Raw genomic sequence first — 15982 nt, 5'->3', positions numbered from 1 at the left:
TTCTGGAGCTGTGACCAACCCAGTAAAAAAACAAAACAATAACATTTAAAAAACAGTTAAATACTTAATTTTATGTATATTTTCGAAATAGGGCTTCCAGTTTTCGCCACTTAAAACCAAAAAAACAACAGGAGGCACTTATTTTCAGGTAAACGTCTGTGAAATGTACCCTCCTGCACTGCAGTCTGTCAGCGCCATTGAAATTAACTTTGTACATCCAGCTTAGAGAGACATCCAAAAACTCTTTTCACCAACACAGCACATAATTTGTTCCAAGTTGGCAGCGGACACAGAGGATAGTTCTGGATGTTGCAGAAAACAAAGGAGTGTGCGTAACACACCTGATATGAACGGACGTGGGAAGCTGCCTCGCACGTACTCTCTCTCAGCAGGGCATGTTGGGAAATGGAGTTCAAAATAAAAACTAGAGGAGATTCTGCTTTTATCCGTTTCATAAAATAAATGCTGGTAACTTGAACATTACATTTGGCAGCTATTTATTAGCAAAGTATTTTTTACCGAAAGCCGGAACTCCTAATTATAAATACATTTCAAAAAAATAAATAAATAAAACCGAACAATACATTTTACAAATACTATAAAAGTAATTAACTGATAAGAAAAACAAACCTAATGTGTGATTTGTGCCTGCTTGCCCTCTAAGGTTTCTCCAGAGACTTATTATGAGAGAGATTCTAACCGAGGTCATTCCCCATCAATTTCTTTTTAAACTAAGCCACAGGTTTACCTTCATCACCCGGGTGTAGAGTTTGTTGATGCCTCTTGACTTTTCATGGTTTCATGCTGTCATTGGCAAGAACTTTGCAGTGGCAAAGTGTGGCAATGTGCCCTGCTCATGTTGATGTATTATGACACATTGCAGTTTGGGTTCAGTTTTGGAACCAGTATAAGTGAAGCCCAACTGAAGATACGATTTGTTGTATTTACGCTTAGGCCCACTGCTTTTATATTTTCTTTTTCGCTATGCCTTTGGTTTCTGCTGTCCCTGTCACTGAATTTGATGGTGATGCAGCTTCTTGGTCAGGGCCAATGTATTTAAAAAATCCATCCATTAAAAAAAAAAAGTTAATTAAAAAAAAAAAAACCTCACTAATCGAATTATAATTATTTGTATTTTCTTTTATTTTAGATATACTTAATTTATCTTTATTTCTTAACTATTCCTTACACCTTTTGCTTTTTACTGCTTTTGGCTTTCCAGATTCTAGCGCTCCGAGTCTTAACAGTTGCAAAGCACTCGCTTTCTTGCACTCAACGTAATTTCCGGCTGCCTTGCTCTCAGTGTAAATTAATTATATTTGATTGGCGGAACTAATTTTAAGCACACCATTTTGGTTTACCGGAGTAAGCTGTCCGCAACTGTTGCAACTCACTGGTTGAGAAAAGATGCTTTACACCCCTTGTCATTTAAATCCACTGCCACTGGGTGAGAATCAATGTTATGGAAATACTGCCCTGTCTTTACATAACAAAAAGGTGAGTATTGAAATCAAGCAGCACTGTAAAACAATTACTTGTACTGCACCCTCCCTCCCCCTACAAACACATATTCTGATTTACCTGCTGGTCTTGCATCAGAGTTTGACACATACTAGTGCTGAAATCAAGTTGCTTTTTCAGCTGGCTAATTTGTTCCTGCCATGGCTCTTTCTCCTTAACGAAAGAGAAGTCAGATGCCCAGCGAAGATTTTCCTGTCGTCTCATGCTGACATTTTGCTGTTGGTTGGACTTGGCGGAGGGGCGAATGTTACCGTCTACAGAAAACAGATGAGGCCTCCTCCAATTGCTTAATAATGTAAAATAAAAGGTATGTCAGTAAACACATACAAGTCAATGGAATAAATCACCACTTTACACATGTCAATAACCATTACGCCCATACAAATGAAACTCGCTGGAATGCTTGCCGAAACAACAAGAATATTGTTGAATATGCCTAATTTTAATTTGTATTTGTTTTATTTTAATACTGTATAGTGTTTGCAGCAATGCATTTGTAAACTCTAATCTCAACCCAATGTGAAGTGTAATACATAGCCTTATTAGGTTTGCACTTAGGTTTATTGTGATCATAAAACCAACCTGTCTCTAGCTTTTCTTGTACTGAAAGGCCTCCGACTCCCGGACACGGGGCAGTTTTCAGTCAAACTGGTGTCTCCCTGCTCTTCCTCCTCCTCCTCCTCTTCTTGAACAGCACCTTCAGAAAGGAAACCGCCTTCATCCTCATGTTCCAGTGCATCCACCCGAGTAGATCCACCCCATGTTGCCATTGTTCTGCAAGTTTAAAAAATAAGAATGATATATACACACACACACGTGTGTTGATATATATATATATATATATATATATATATATATATATATATATATATATATATATATATATATATATACACACACACACACACACACACACACACACACACACATATATATATTTTTTTTTTCCCTACTTCACTTTTAGCTTTCACTGAAAATCGAAAGTTACAGTGGATAAAAAAAAGGCTTTTTTTTTTCCGTAACCGAGATTTTTATCCGGTAAAAGTCGATTTGTTTAAATAAATTTTTTTACCCCCCCCCACCCCCCAATCAGAGGATAAAAACCCTGGGTACTGCCACTTTACTAAATTTGGGAATGACAATAAATGAGTGAAAACCACCACACAAGGCCACAGCATGATTGCTAACCTTTCATTTCTGCTCATTTGCAGAGAACCCTGCGCATCAGTCCCTTCACTTTTGAAGGTCTTATTCAACACATTTTGTCTCTGATGCTCAGCCATTAAAGATTCAAGCTGTTTTCTCCTTTGTCGAAGTTCTTCTCGGAGGATCTGGTGTCGACGCATTTCAGACCAAAGCTAAAATAAAAAAAAAAAAAAAAAAAAACTATATATTGTTAAAAGCATTAATAAATTAAGGGCAATCTAATCTGATACATACATAAATGAATAAAAATCAGTTTTACAAATATAGCCTAAATTTAAAAAAAACTACATTGTTAAAAGCATTAATAAATTAAGGTCTATCTAGTCTGATACATATACAAATGAATAAAAATAAATCTCACAAATATAGCCTAATAAGCAAAAAACTAAAAGTTCTATATTTAAAAGGTGGTGGTCTGAATTTGTGGATGTCAAACGGCTTTTAATTAAAAGATTAAAATCTTAGACATGCTTCAGGAAAAACTGACAAATTCAATGACTAACCAATGGATATACTCATCAACATTTATGCAATTATATTGTATTTCTATTGTTACAGTAGGCATGCCTTTTTTAGTACTCTTATTTTAACAAAAGCTGGATCTATACTTCCAGTTGATATATGGCTTTAAATATTGGCCATGGCTGCTAGCTAATACCATGCACTCCTACAACACAGAAGCAGTATCCATGGATGGAAATTGCAAGTTTTAATTGAGCTTGATTAGCCACAGTATATAGGTAACAATCTCAGATATGTCTTTTTAAACTCATAGCAAAAACAGGAGAGGATGTTATGAAATGGGAGTTGTATTTCTATCCTAGTGTCTACAAAAAAAAATCAGAAAAAAGGTAGCAGTGCATCACCTCATTATCCGGGGGTGAATCTTCTTCAGGTTCTTGCACTGGTTTTGATACTCCATCTTCAGTGACAGCAGGAGTTGATGTAGCAGAGGGCAGCTTTTTTACTACAGATTGACTCGTTGTACTAGACACAGACAACTGGAGAAGATATGAAGGATCGTTAAATGTGTACACATTCAAAGCAAACCATTTTTTTAAAATCATGTTTATTCTTAAAGTTTACACTTTCAGGAAACAAGAATGTACATGTAGTAGAGAAAGGCTGAAATGACACAAGTCAGTCAAAAAGAACAAATAGTTTAAATTTGTGTTCAAAAGGATGTACTGTACAGTTATACTAGCAGTAAAAGTAATAACATTTAAAATGTTCTGTCAACACTAGCAAATGGACGGAAAAAAAAACACTGCCTCACATATTCTACTGGATCAGTATAATGTTTACTTATAGTTCACAAAAAATGCAGTTTGTGTTTAATATATTAAATAAGGGAACAAGAGAAACTGCAAAAACAAGCACATATTAAAACATGTAAAAATGCATTAACTGAGACCATTGAACAGGTCAAAGATCTAAACCGTGTTTCAGTGAGGAACTCATTTCTAAGTATGTCTCCCCCTTGACTGTTAACCTAAAATGTGGTATTTGTCACTTCGAAGGCAGACAATCCTACAGAGCATGGGTGGGGACATGAGAAAAAAACATATCTTGTGTGCATGTCTTACTATTTTGTGGCCATGAGACGGTAAGTCATGCGCATAAGAAATTTTCTCTCTCTCATCCCCTCATGTACAGTTCAGTACACTGAAATGTACCGATTTATTTTTTAATAGTAAATTACAAATAGTACTGTTTATTAAATCTTTGGTTCTAAAAAGCAGATTTTATTATATAATACTATGAGACACATTTCATTAATAGCTAGTCACAAACTGAACAGTTGTATAAATTCCACTGCATAATATTACTGCAGTTAGGGATGGGACGGTATAAAATTTTCGAAGTATGAGAACCATTAAAAAACCTTAACATCACGGTATACAGTACATCTTGCAAGTTATCAAATAAAGGCTCAGAAGAAGAAAGACTAATGTAAATCACTTAAAATTACCGTTATTCACAAAAATAAAACCAACAAAAAACACACTTTCATGGAATGATTTAAAACATTTGGAATTTAGTATTTTACTATGCCAAATAACTTGGTACGTTTCTTTTATAACTATCAGAATAATAAAAAAAAAAAAAAAAAAAAAAAAAAATCACTAAAGTTGTACACTGTCAATGTTATAATACACGAGTATTAAGATCTATTTGCTCAAAATAACATGCTGCTGTAGTTTAATAACATTTTAATGTATAAAATTAAATAAATACTTTGTATAGCTGATGGCAAATAAAACTGGGAAATGATTGAAGAGCAAAGGGGAGATGTTTATTTTTTCAACCGGATAAATAAAATATGTATAGCAAAAAAGATGTATTTTAATACTAAAACATGTTATTGGATTTACACTTACGACACTGCACAAGTAAGCTTCCAATGATTATTACACATGGAGTTTGGGGAAAAAAAAAAAAAAAAAGATTTCTTCACTTAAGAAAATTGGAATACTGTTACAACTTGTTTAAACAAAACTACGTTGATAATAAGTAGGCTATCATGCTGCAGTCGTGGGTCTGTGCTAGTTTTATATGAGACATTGGTTGTGTTCTTATAGCGCAGATTTCCGCAGTTATGCACAGTATCTCAGAGATGCACTGTAGACGCCACTCAACTCCACTCACATAAATCTGTGTAGATTCTGCATAGTCCAGCACAGCTTTAAAATGTTATTGCGGGAGGCTGGCTGCGGCTGTGAACCAAAGGGACGATACAAAGATCACGAGTGACCTGCTAATCGTAATGCAAATAACCACTAAAACTACTGCTGCCACCTTGTTAGCGGAGGCGAACAATATTTTTATACAATGAAGCAGTGAACAGCTTTGTCAATGCTATATTAAATAAATCAATTATTTAAACAAACATAATGTACTAAATCCATGATAAGTGATGTATAATTTTACCATAAAGTTAATCTATTACATTAAACCGACTATTGATAATCCAAACAAATGTAAATATAGGACGTTGAAATGTATGCTATGCTGCAAGGTTTGGAGAAGGCGTTTCTCTAAAAGCTGTGTGCGACGTCAGAAAGACAGCAACCAAGCGCAGCAAGCTCTGGGTATCACAACACAGCAACTGAAACATGTATTCTGTGTTGTTGACCATTTCCTTCAAAACCATTATCAAAATACAGTATCAGTTCACAAAAAGATCGTCCTCAGACACTTTGCTAAGGCTGCAAGTACCATCGCTTGATTTAGAAGAAGCGTGTTTGCAGTTGAAAAATGCGTTAACTGGTGTAAAACTGAATTACGATAATTGCGGTTTAGAATATTAATACCGAAAAACCGGTATACCGACTAGTAACTATTTTGTAACAGGTCTCTACATACGAAATTAGTAAACATTGTATTTGTTTGTAAAAAAAAAAAAAAATATCAAAAAAGGTATTTTTTCAAAAATAGTATATAATGCACTACTTCAAAACATAAATAACTACTTTAAAACATAAATAACTACAATACAATAAACTATTTACGTAACATATTTATTTTAGCCTACATACCTGGCAGCTTTCTAACCTGTGCAGTCAACACACAATGCACGCTTCTCCACCCTCCCTGAGCATTTATCCACACTACGTGTCCACAACCGGCGCAGACATCCAAAGTCTTGTTGTCGTTGCATTTTGCAACTTGCCATTGTTTTCTCTTGCATGTGGGTGCAGCAGCTGTAGTACTGCCCTTTTCTGACCGATATGTGCTTGCCGAAGTGAAGTCCCTCCTGCAGTTTTCCCCAGTACATTCCTTGTACAAATCATAAACACTGATGGCTGCCAGGTCCAAAATGTTATAAAATACAGCCACAGGCCACCAAATAAGATCAGCCTTTGACTGAATATTTTTTTTTTTGCCATCTGTTCCGATCGGCACTGTTTTGTGTACCGAGTAGAGAATGAACCTGCAATGATACACACAGGGGGGTACCTATGACTCAGAGAGGCATGTTTTCAAGCACTCAAAGAATGCAGACAGGTAGACACCACTTGATCACAGGACCGATTGTATTGAAAATGACAGGCAGGACTATAGGCTATATTTGATAATTAAATGTATTGAAATGACCGGTTAAAAGTGACCAGTTTTTGGTGCTTCTGGGTAAACATGCTTATAATTACATTATAATTACAATTTCTTGCAAGTATGCGGTTCAAACTCCATCATTATATCTAAAACATACATTTAAGAAAAGTCATGAACGGGCACTACATTCTGGAAATTTAAATTTTAAAACCCAAAATGGTCAAATTGACTGGCCTGGCGATACTTAATTCTACAGTAACGACTACAAAAAGAAACACAAAGCACTGAATAAGCACTAAAATACGCTATTTCCACAACTTTGGTTTAATTAAATTAAAACAATCATATAATGAACACGGACTGGTGCTCTGACGTGAAAATAAACATCAATATGACTTATTTATTGCTAGGTATATTGACATATTGTAGCAGTTAAAATACTCTTTACTGTTTCAAATGTGGTGTTGGGTGCTCCAGAGAACATAAGTTCTGTCATCACACTGCAATTTGAAATCGGCAATCTTTTTCTTTTTTCTCCCCAATTTGATAAACCCAGTTATTGTTTATTTCAACCCTGCTCAACGATGCCGCCCCAGCGCTGACTCAGGAGGGACGAAGACGGACACACACATCCTCCGCAACATGTGCCGTCAGCCACCATTTGCTTGGCAATACTTGGTGCTACTTATTGAAACACTCAATGCCTGCCTCCACATGGCAATGTTAAATTTGGTTTATTTATGTTATTGCAGGCAGTGTAGATCTGCCATGCTCATACATAAACTACTACCTCTTCTCCACTGGCACATCCGACCCATGAGGGCTCGGTGCAGAATGTGTAGTTCTCCACTGGCTATTTGTAGAATCACAAAATTCTACCAAATTTCTCATCCTTGACCTTTATTATATTAATATAAAAGGGTAAAAAAGCAAAAATTAAACAATTCTAAACTTATTTACAAAAATAAAACAAAATACTATACAGCTGTACCATATATGCAGCTATGGCTCTCGTTGCCCTCGCGCAACTTTTTTTTTTTTTTTTTTTAAAGCACTCAAACAAAAAAAACAACGATCCTAAAAACAGGATCAAATAATTTTAAAACCTTTTTTCCCCACTTCAACAGAACTAACTATGCGTCACTAAACCATTTGTTTGCATATCTTTTGGCAAACTGAGTTAATTAATAACAACTGTCTTCCGTTGCGTGTGGTGTCAGTAGCTCGGCTCTGTAGTGGAAAAACAATCCAGGCTCCCCATCATTAGGGCTCGGTATAGTCCTGGCACAGCTCAGTTGTACAGTGGAAAAGAGGCATAAGGTAAAGCAAAAAAAAAAAACCACAACTCCAGCACCCTGACTTCCCGCATCCTTTGGCACCAAAAAAAGCAAACAGCAATAAAAACAGATGTGTCACTGGGGCGTGACGATATGTGAAATGTAGGCCTACCCGTCCCAGACCAAACAAACTTGCATTTTGCTAGTGGAAGTGTGCTTACTTCAAAACCTGTAAATCATAAGAATTAACTTTTTTTTTAAGAATAGAAAAACTACAAAGATTTAGACCAACATGCAAGTTAAATCTACCTGCAAGTTGGGACAAGCCCACTGCAAGTCCTGGATCTTCTCCTGAATTTCCAATAACCGCTGTCTTTCATCATGCAACTGCTGAAGTTCTTCCTGTTGCTGATGAAGTTTAGCTTCATACAACTTCTCCCTGTCAAACAACCAAAATCCAATAAAACTAAATTTAGGAGTTGTCACCTTTACTTCATAGAATCTCACAATATAAACAGCTTAACTATATGTATCTTTGTGGATCATTTGAGATATGTTGCAAAGTTTAGTCATTAAAGATTAATTAAAATGGCAATCCATTTTACAGTCCAAAAAGACAAAACAAAAAACACAAGTTTATATCACTTACAGAAATACTTCAAAAGAATAGTCTTTGTACTACGAACAACAGTTTAAAACCAATTTAGCTAAATTAAGTAAATTGAATATATTGTTGCAGATATTACCTAGCCTTTTCCTTTAATGCAACATCCTTCTGTGTTTTAGGAATATTAGGCCTTGTGTTATTTGGCTGGTGATTTCCCTTATCTTCCTCAATCGCATTGGATGCATTTGAAATGGCTAGATCATCATCACTGTCCTAAATATTTAGAATTAGAAAAAAATTAGAGCCATCAGTAACACGAAAAGGTAGATTACCATGACCTACATTAAGTGTATGCACATGTAAACATGCAAGTTAAATATACAGAAGATGAAAAAGGACTTCCACATATCAGATTCTGATTCTCTCAATAATGTGTGCTAAAGAATGATCTTAGCAAGCTTCATCCCAATTGGACAAACAGTATTATTCCTAAAGACTGACACTACAGGTTGTATTGCTGAGGAAAACATTGCAACTCGCCTGCACCATTGCAACAAGCTCTTGTAGTTGTCTCAGTTTCTGCTTAGCAGTATGGAGCCTATGGATTTTCTCTACAAACTCAGGATCGTCTTCAAGATCACTCCTTTGGCTGGAAACAGAACCTTCATTTCCCTCCTCATCCTGATCCTCCTCATCCTCTGGCCCTTCATCTTTGTAATCCTCATCAGAATCATCATCTTCCTCATTGAATGCACTCTCTCGATTGTACTGGCACTCTGAAACAAAAGAAAACACTCAAGTTAAAATTATATGAGAAGTTAAACCAAACCCCTAGTAGTGCAGCATAGTGATGAAAATAAATAGGCAACTGTAGCTGAGAAGATGAAAACGTATGGGATTAGACAAAACAATTCTCAGTTAAGGTTGAAAAGATTGAGATTGAAACACAGCGAGTGTGTAGACATCCAACATGCTAGTAGAACCTAAATTCCTTTTAGTAGCATACAACTAATTGGTTACTTCGTTTCATTTTTAGCAAGCGCTTTAACTTGAAATTTCTATAATGGTACAATAGTCATTACTTCTCCATTTTGGTTAAGGCTCAAATCCAGTTTAAATTACCTATCCAACGTCAGAGCAGAATTGTTATTATTATTATTATTATTAATATTATTATTATTATTATATTATTAATAGCATGTTACCAGTTCTATCTGGAAAGGGACTATGTCCAGCAAATAAATAAATCAGAGAATCAGGGCACTGAAGCCAATAAATGGATTTTCAAAAATTCAGGTTCTTATAAATAAATAAATAAATAAAATAAAAATACCCAATTAAACATTTAAGTATATTTGCATAAATCTTCTAACAAATTGCTCCGTACCCAACACAGATGGAATGTTTAAACCCCTCAGGTTAGCTGCCGATCTGTTGTTGATCTCGCAATCTGTATTCAGTCTTCCATCTTTATTATTTGTACCACACTGAGCATTTGTCAGACTATTCACTTCTGCCCAATTTCCGCCTCTTTGTGGGTTTCTAAAAAGGCATAAAAATGTACAATAGGCATTGTTAGTAAATGGTTTAAAACCAGTATATGTCTCTGGCTTGGAATAACTTAGCCCCGAAGTCCACATTTAAGTTCTCCACTTATAAAATGATAAATCATTATTCATGGAGGGTGGATGGGGAAAATCAAGTTGTGAAATAATCAATCTCAATGTTATTGCACTGAAAAAAAACTAGGGAGGAATGCTAGGGAGATATAGCTACTTCAAATCAAAACCCTGCAGCATGCAAAGCATTCTGGCTAACTGCTCAAAATAATAAAATTTTGGCACGGCTTGTAAACAATGGTGCAAAATCAAGGTAGATATCTGGTTCGCAGTGAAACATGCGAGTCAGTTAAATGAAATGTATAATTAAAATTTTAGTAATACTAAAACATAAGCCACACTGATGAACTTTACAAACACTGATACAATCTATGTAAAGCCCAGAACAGACAGGCGCGGTGCTGCAAGCGAGGCATTTTGCCATCTGTACTGCTGCATTTGCTTTAATATGATCAGCACGGGACAATACCGATAGTCCCACTGTGACGCCAAGCAATGCCGCTCAAATCAAACCCGAAAAGTTTTTTCTACCATTTTAATACCTACAGTTCACAAGTAAGCATTAAAATGTCTTTACTAATGATCATTACAAATATGGTTACAAAAACATAATTAGGCCATTTCGCTGCAGTGGCTTACCTCTGCTAATTGAAACAGTTTCTTTTAAAACCATTATCAAAATACAGTATCAGTTCACAAAAAGATCTTCCTCAGACACTTTGCTAAGGCTGCACGTATCACCAGTTTAGAAGCATGTTTGCAGTAGAAAAATGTAAATGCAAAACAGAAGTTATCATGGTGACTCACAGTAAGGTAGAAGTGGTGGAATGTTCATGTGTTAGGATAGGTGAGAAAGCCAAGTAGTACTGAGACTTGTTCTGTACATGACGTTTTCCTTCACTTTGTTTAGAGGAACACCAACATAGTATTAACTGCTGTATACCCCAATTACTATATTTGGGGTGTAGCATTACAAGAGCGGTATCAAGTGACAGAGCGCGAATGAATCCAAGTCAATCTCCCTCCCGATCTGTGAGGGCGCTGTATAACAGGAAGAGAGTGCCCCATACTAGTTGGTCTGGCAGTTCATTCTAGGGTCAGTCGGAAGCCAGCCGTCCAGGAAGGGGGCGGAGTCACAATGCTCAAAGTCATCGCCCTACAGCGGTACGCGACGTGTGTCATGGATTGGAGGAGACGTGACTGAACTAGTTACCACAGGGGTTATGTGAATCACCGAGAAAGGAAACGGACTGTGGAAAAAGTATCGCAAGTGTTAAGTGCTTTGTTTGTTTGTGGAAACTAAATATCTGTGTTTGTCACTTAGACAGTAAACATGAACCGGGAGCTGTCGCTACAGGCCAGCATCAAGCCCAGACTACACTACACAACTTGCACTGATTACCTTGCATCGCACCTGCACTCAGAGCACTCACTGTCAACAGAAGTGACCGTGTGTGGTGGTGTTGTTGTTCTTCTTATTATTATTAGACTGAACCCCCTTAGTTTATACACTGGCAATACACACTTGTGCAGAGCCAACATTATTTTTTAACAGTCTCAAGCAGAAAAAAAGAAAATAAACTGTTTTGAACCATATCATTGTCGGAGCACCACCTGTACTCTGCAAAACACTATCACAGAACCCTAAAAACAACAAAACAATTATAGATTTACCAACCTTATGTTTGTGATTGGTTCTGGGTTTTCTTGATCAGAATCAAAAATAGACTCTTCTGTTTCTTCATCCTCATCTTTACTGTTTTCATTGACTGTGTCCACTATCATGTCTGATGTCTGTTCATAGTAATGGACCAGCTCACGCAGCTCATTTAATCTTTTATGAACCTCCTTCAGTTTTCTTAATATATATATAAAAAAAGTACATGTTCATTTGTAATAATTTATATATTTTAACAATTCATTTTATAAATGTTTACCTAGATCCTTCAGCAACAAACAAACTTGAGACACTGCTTCTCAACCTTTAATCTATGCCAAAGCTGCTGTGTAACAGGTTATACAAATATACAAAGCAGTGTCCTTGAGTAGACAGTCTTTCTTCCAGAAGGTTTATTTAGTTTCAGCATTAGATTATCTAAAATGATGCGCCACGCTGTACCTACTGCTTTAATTTTGACAAACTACTTTTTCTACTAAAGCAAATACACAAAATGTCTGCTGTACACCTACCAATAAACAACTGAATCATTATCATCTGGCTTATAGATTTTTTCCATACCGGAGTTTCTCTGTGGGGTTAACATTATCGTCTCCTTCACTATCATTCTGGGAAGCTTCTGAATCAAGGTGGATGGCTGTAGAAAGGCTGTTTGATGCCCTGTTGACTGACATAGTCGTTCCTGCAGGTGCTGAAGCAGCTGAAACTATACTTCTCCGACCCACACTCCTCCGGGAAGTAACTGATGCAGACATAAGAGAAGTCAGACATCCACAAATTAATTGCCCATCCACAGAAACATTTTTAATTATTGAGCACTTAAATAGCTACAGAAATTATGTGTTAACACAAAAAGCCTGAATGTGTGATGTGTTTTTAAAATCATTTTAGGACTGAAAAAGCGCAATAGAACAATGAATGAAACAGGCAATGAATTAAACAATTAGGAGAAAGTACAGACAGCTTACTTGAGCTGTTGTTTAGTGTCTGGTCTCTCAATGTGTGCAGTTCTTCCAGTATTTTATCCATTGTGTGCTTTTTATCCTGCAGCTCTTTCAGCTTAACAAGCCGGGCATTCTCTACCAATAGCTGCTCTGAAACAGATGAATTTCTGCTTCTGGAAGCCTCTCTGGTAAGGGACAGACTCTCTGCTTGTCGTCTGTTATCTGGGACAGCCTTTACCTAAAAACAATTTTATAAACGTTGTATTTCAACACCATATTACACAGTGTAACAATTCTTTTTTTTTTTTTTTTTTTTTTGTTCCTTGGTAGTAAGTAGTAAGTGTTTCCTAACTGCTTATGCCTCAAGTATAGAAAATGGCTATTCCACAAAAAAAAGATTTAGAAGCGAGTAGTTTTTCGAGATTTACGATTATACTGTATTTACAGCATAATCGTAAATCTCGAAAAACCACTCGCTTCTAAATCTTTTGTAGTCATTTTTGTATTACTTTTGTATAATACATGTTAATTTGGATTCATATGTTGTTTTTTTCTGACTTTATGTGAACGAAGAGACACACATTTGCCCGTTTTCCCATTGGAAATAGCGATATCACTGTCCTGGTCACAAAAGCAAAGTTTGTGGGGAATAATAACCATTTTCTATACTTTTGAGGCATAAGCAATTAGGAAATAACACTTACTACCCAGGAACAAAAATTGTGTTACATAGTGTTCTTGCACGGACAAAACATTACAAATACAATGCACACTCTACCTGGGAGTCATGTAGCTGGTTGTGGAATCTCTGAATCAAATCATTTAACTCATCATTCAACTCTGATGTTATGCTCAGTCCAGAGACACTTCCAGTAGTTTCTGTAACAACTAAAAATGACAGTAGCATAATAATTTTGATCACACATTTAAAACAAACACGCAGTATACAATGACAAATTATATCAAATAGGTCCAAGTCTAAATAGCCAATAGACTGATCCACCTGGACTAGAGAAAAAACATGACAGGAAACATGCTGAAGTAGATAGGATAGTATAATATCTCATCATCATCAACTTGATTTTCACTTTTTTTCCTCTTCTTTTTCCATACACGCCCCCAGTTTTCAAACTGCTGGTGGATTCATTTTGCATTTTTAGCAGTGTCTTAAACATTTGGTAACATGGTAATGCAAATTGACATTTATGAAACAGCTTTAAAATATGCAACATTAAATACAAATGGCATTATTTAGAAAGGATTACAAAGGCAGAGGCACATTTTCTAAAACGAATAGATACAATAGTAATGGTGTAAAAACAAAACAAAAAAAAAAAATCAACTAAGTTTCTATTTCACTCAAAGCAAAATAGGGCCCAAAGTATTATAACATTTGTTTTTCCAAAGGCAGCATAAATAGAAGTATAAATAACATATTTTTTCCCCCAATGGCAACATTATAATACATGTATAGGCATATCACTTTTTAGAAAATGTATTTTTTGTGCAATAAATTTCAAACCCTCATCAATGCTATCATCATCTAGCACATATACATCAGAAAACTTGCATTGCAAATTTTCAGTCACATTATATACTGTACCTTCCCCAGTTTCAGGCACGGGTGTACAGCGCTGTTATTATGCATTGTTATCTGTGAAGTGTAGGTACAATAAGTTTTGACCAGTACCAATCCTGACAAGGCTTCCTTACAACATGTAACACCAACAAATAAAGAAATCTCCTAATTTTATACAGAGGTATCCATTTTTCACTCCCATCTGCAAGTGAAAAACAAAACTGCATACTATTTTACAATACAGCTCTCTTATTTTTAACTTGAAGCACGTTAAAAAGACGTGTTAAATTTTGCAGATGTACATATAAGCACCTGCACTCTATTCAAGAGAGTGACTTGGAATTTGGAATCGCTACCGCTCCATGTCAAAATTGTGGGATAAGTAGATGGGTGATCAAATAAAATATATTCAGTTATTATAAAAGCAAAATACACTTGCCCTTATTTCAACAAAAACATCACAAGCTCTTAACTTGAAAATTTGAATGCTTGTTTTCATGATTACTCCATGTTTATCAAACACTTTTGGAAGCTTTGTGGATGACATATGAACTATTTTGTGGATGACATATGAACTGAACTGGTCATATAAAATTAACTTTAGACCTGCAATACAAAATTTAAACATACATTACCTAGTCTAGCATCCACTGATTGTATAAAGAAAGATTAATTAATCTGAATAAGGAAGTTTGGCATGGACGACAATCCATTCCATACAAATCAGCTTCTTTACTGAATGCAGAAAGGAGCATCTGTTGAGTCATGCTTTTAAAAGAGGTGGTTTGTTTCTCAAGTTTGATACAGGATATTCAAATGAAAATATGTTGATTTGTTTCACAGACGTTTGAGGTTGCTCGTCTAGTGTGCAAGCGATTTGTTGCAGGCAAGACAAAGGTTTACCACTTCAGTGAAACCAAACTTTGACCCATTCCAGCTTAAAGCCTCATACTTCGTTTATTACTCATGGAGTGTTTACTACATACCTACCTTTCGCTGCAATAACAGCTTTAGGTCTTTTGGGTAAGCATGTACCAGCTTTGCACAGTGTCGGAGTGATTTTGGCCCATTCTTCTCGGCAGATTTGCTCAAGTTTGTTCACGTTGGTTGAACGACACTTGTGGACCGCAATTTTCAAATAGTGCCACTGATTCTCAATGGGATTGAGATCAGGACTTTGACGGCCACTGTAGGACATTCACCTTTTTGTTCTTGAGCCACTCCAATGTTGCTTTGGTTTTGTGCTTGAGATCATTGTCCTGCTGAAAGGTGAATTTCCTCCCAAGATTCCATTTTTTAGTGGACTGAAGCAGATTCTCTTGCAGTATTCCTTCAATTGTAACAAGATGCCCAGTCCCTGCTGATGAGAAGCATCCCCACCACATGATGCTGCCACCACCATACTCCACTGTAGGGATGGTGTGTCTTGAGGCATGCGCAGTGTTAGGTTTGCACCACACATAGCGCTTTGAGTTTTGGCCAAAAAGCTCTATCT

At 36.1% G+C, this 15982-nt stretch overlaps 1 protein-coding gene across 7 annotated transcripts in view; it reads right to left on the bottom strand.

Moving 5' to 3' along the window:
- Positions 1–15982, bottom strand: part of LOC121320352 (pericentriolar material 1 protein-like) — a 51705-nt gene that overhangs the window by 20829 nt on the left and 14894 nt on the right. For all 7 annotated transcript variants that reach the window (XR_005950833.1, XM_041258614.1, XM_041258587.1 and 4 more), the window contains exons 8-19: positions 13687–13796; positions 12933–13146; positions 12526–12706; positions 11965–12144; positions 10055–10209; positions 9208–9443; positions 8807–8940; positions 8370–8499; positions 3594–3728; positions 2710–2879; positions 2104–2295; positions 1582–1807 (exon numbers count right to left, since the gene is read on the bottom strand). Coding sequence is in view for 6 of the 7 variants with exons in the window: in XM_041258614.1 (XP_041114548.1) it covers positions 1582–1807; positions 2104–2295; positions 2710–2879; positions 3594–3728; positions 8370–8499; positions 8807–8940; positions 9208–9443; positions 10055–10209; positions 11965–12144; positions 12526–12706; positions 12933–13146; positions 13687–13796 (2063 nt within the window). In the remaining variant the exon portion in view is untranslated. The remainder of the gene's footprint in view (positions 1–1581; positions 1808–2103; positions 2296–2709; positions 2880–3593; positions 3729–8369; positions 8500–8806; positions 8941–9207; positions 9444–10054; positions 10210–11964; positions 12145–12525; positions 12707–12932; positions 13147–13686; positions 13797–15982) is intronic.

This window comes from Polyodon spathula, chromosome 1, assembly GCF_017654505.1.
Source record: "Polyodon spathula isolate WHYD16114869_AA chromosome 1, ASM1765450v1, whole genome shotgun sequence".
Lineage (NCBI taxonomy): Eukaryota > Metazoa > Chordata > Actinopteri > Acipenseriformes > Polyodontidae > Polyodon > Polyodon spathula.
The sequence above is the reverse complement of the archived record's forward strand: the minus strand, read 5'-3'. Positions and strand labels throughout refer to the sequence as shown.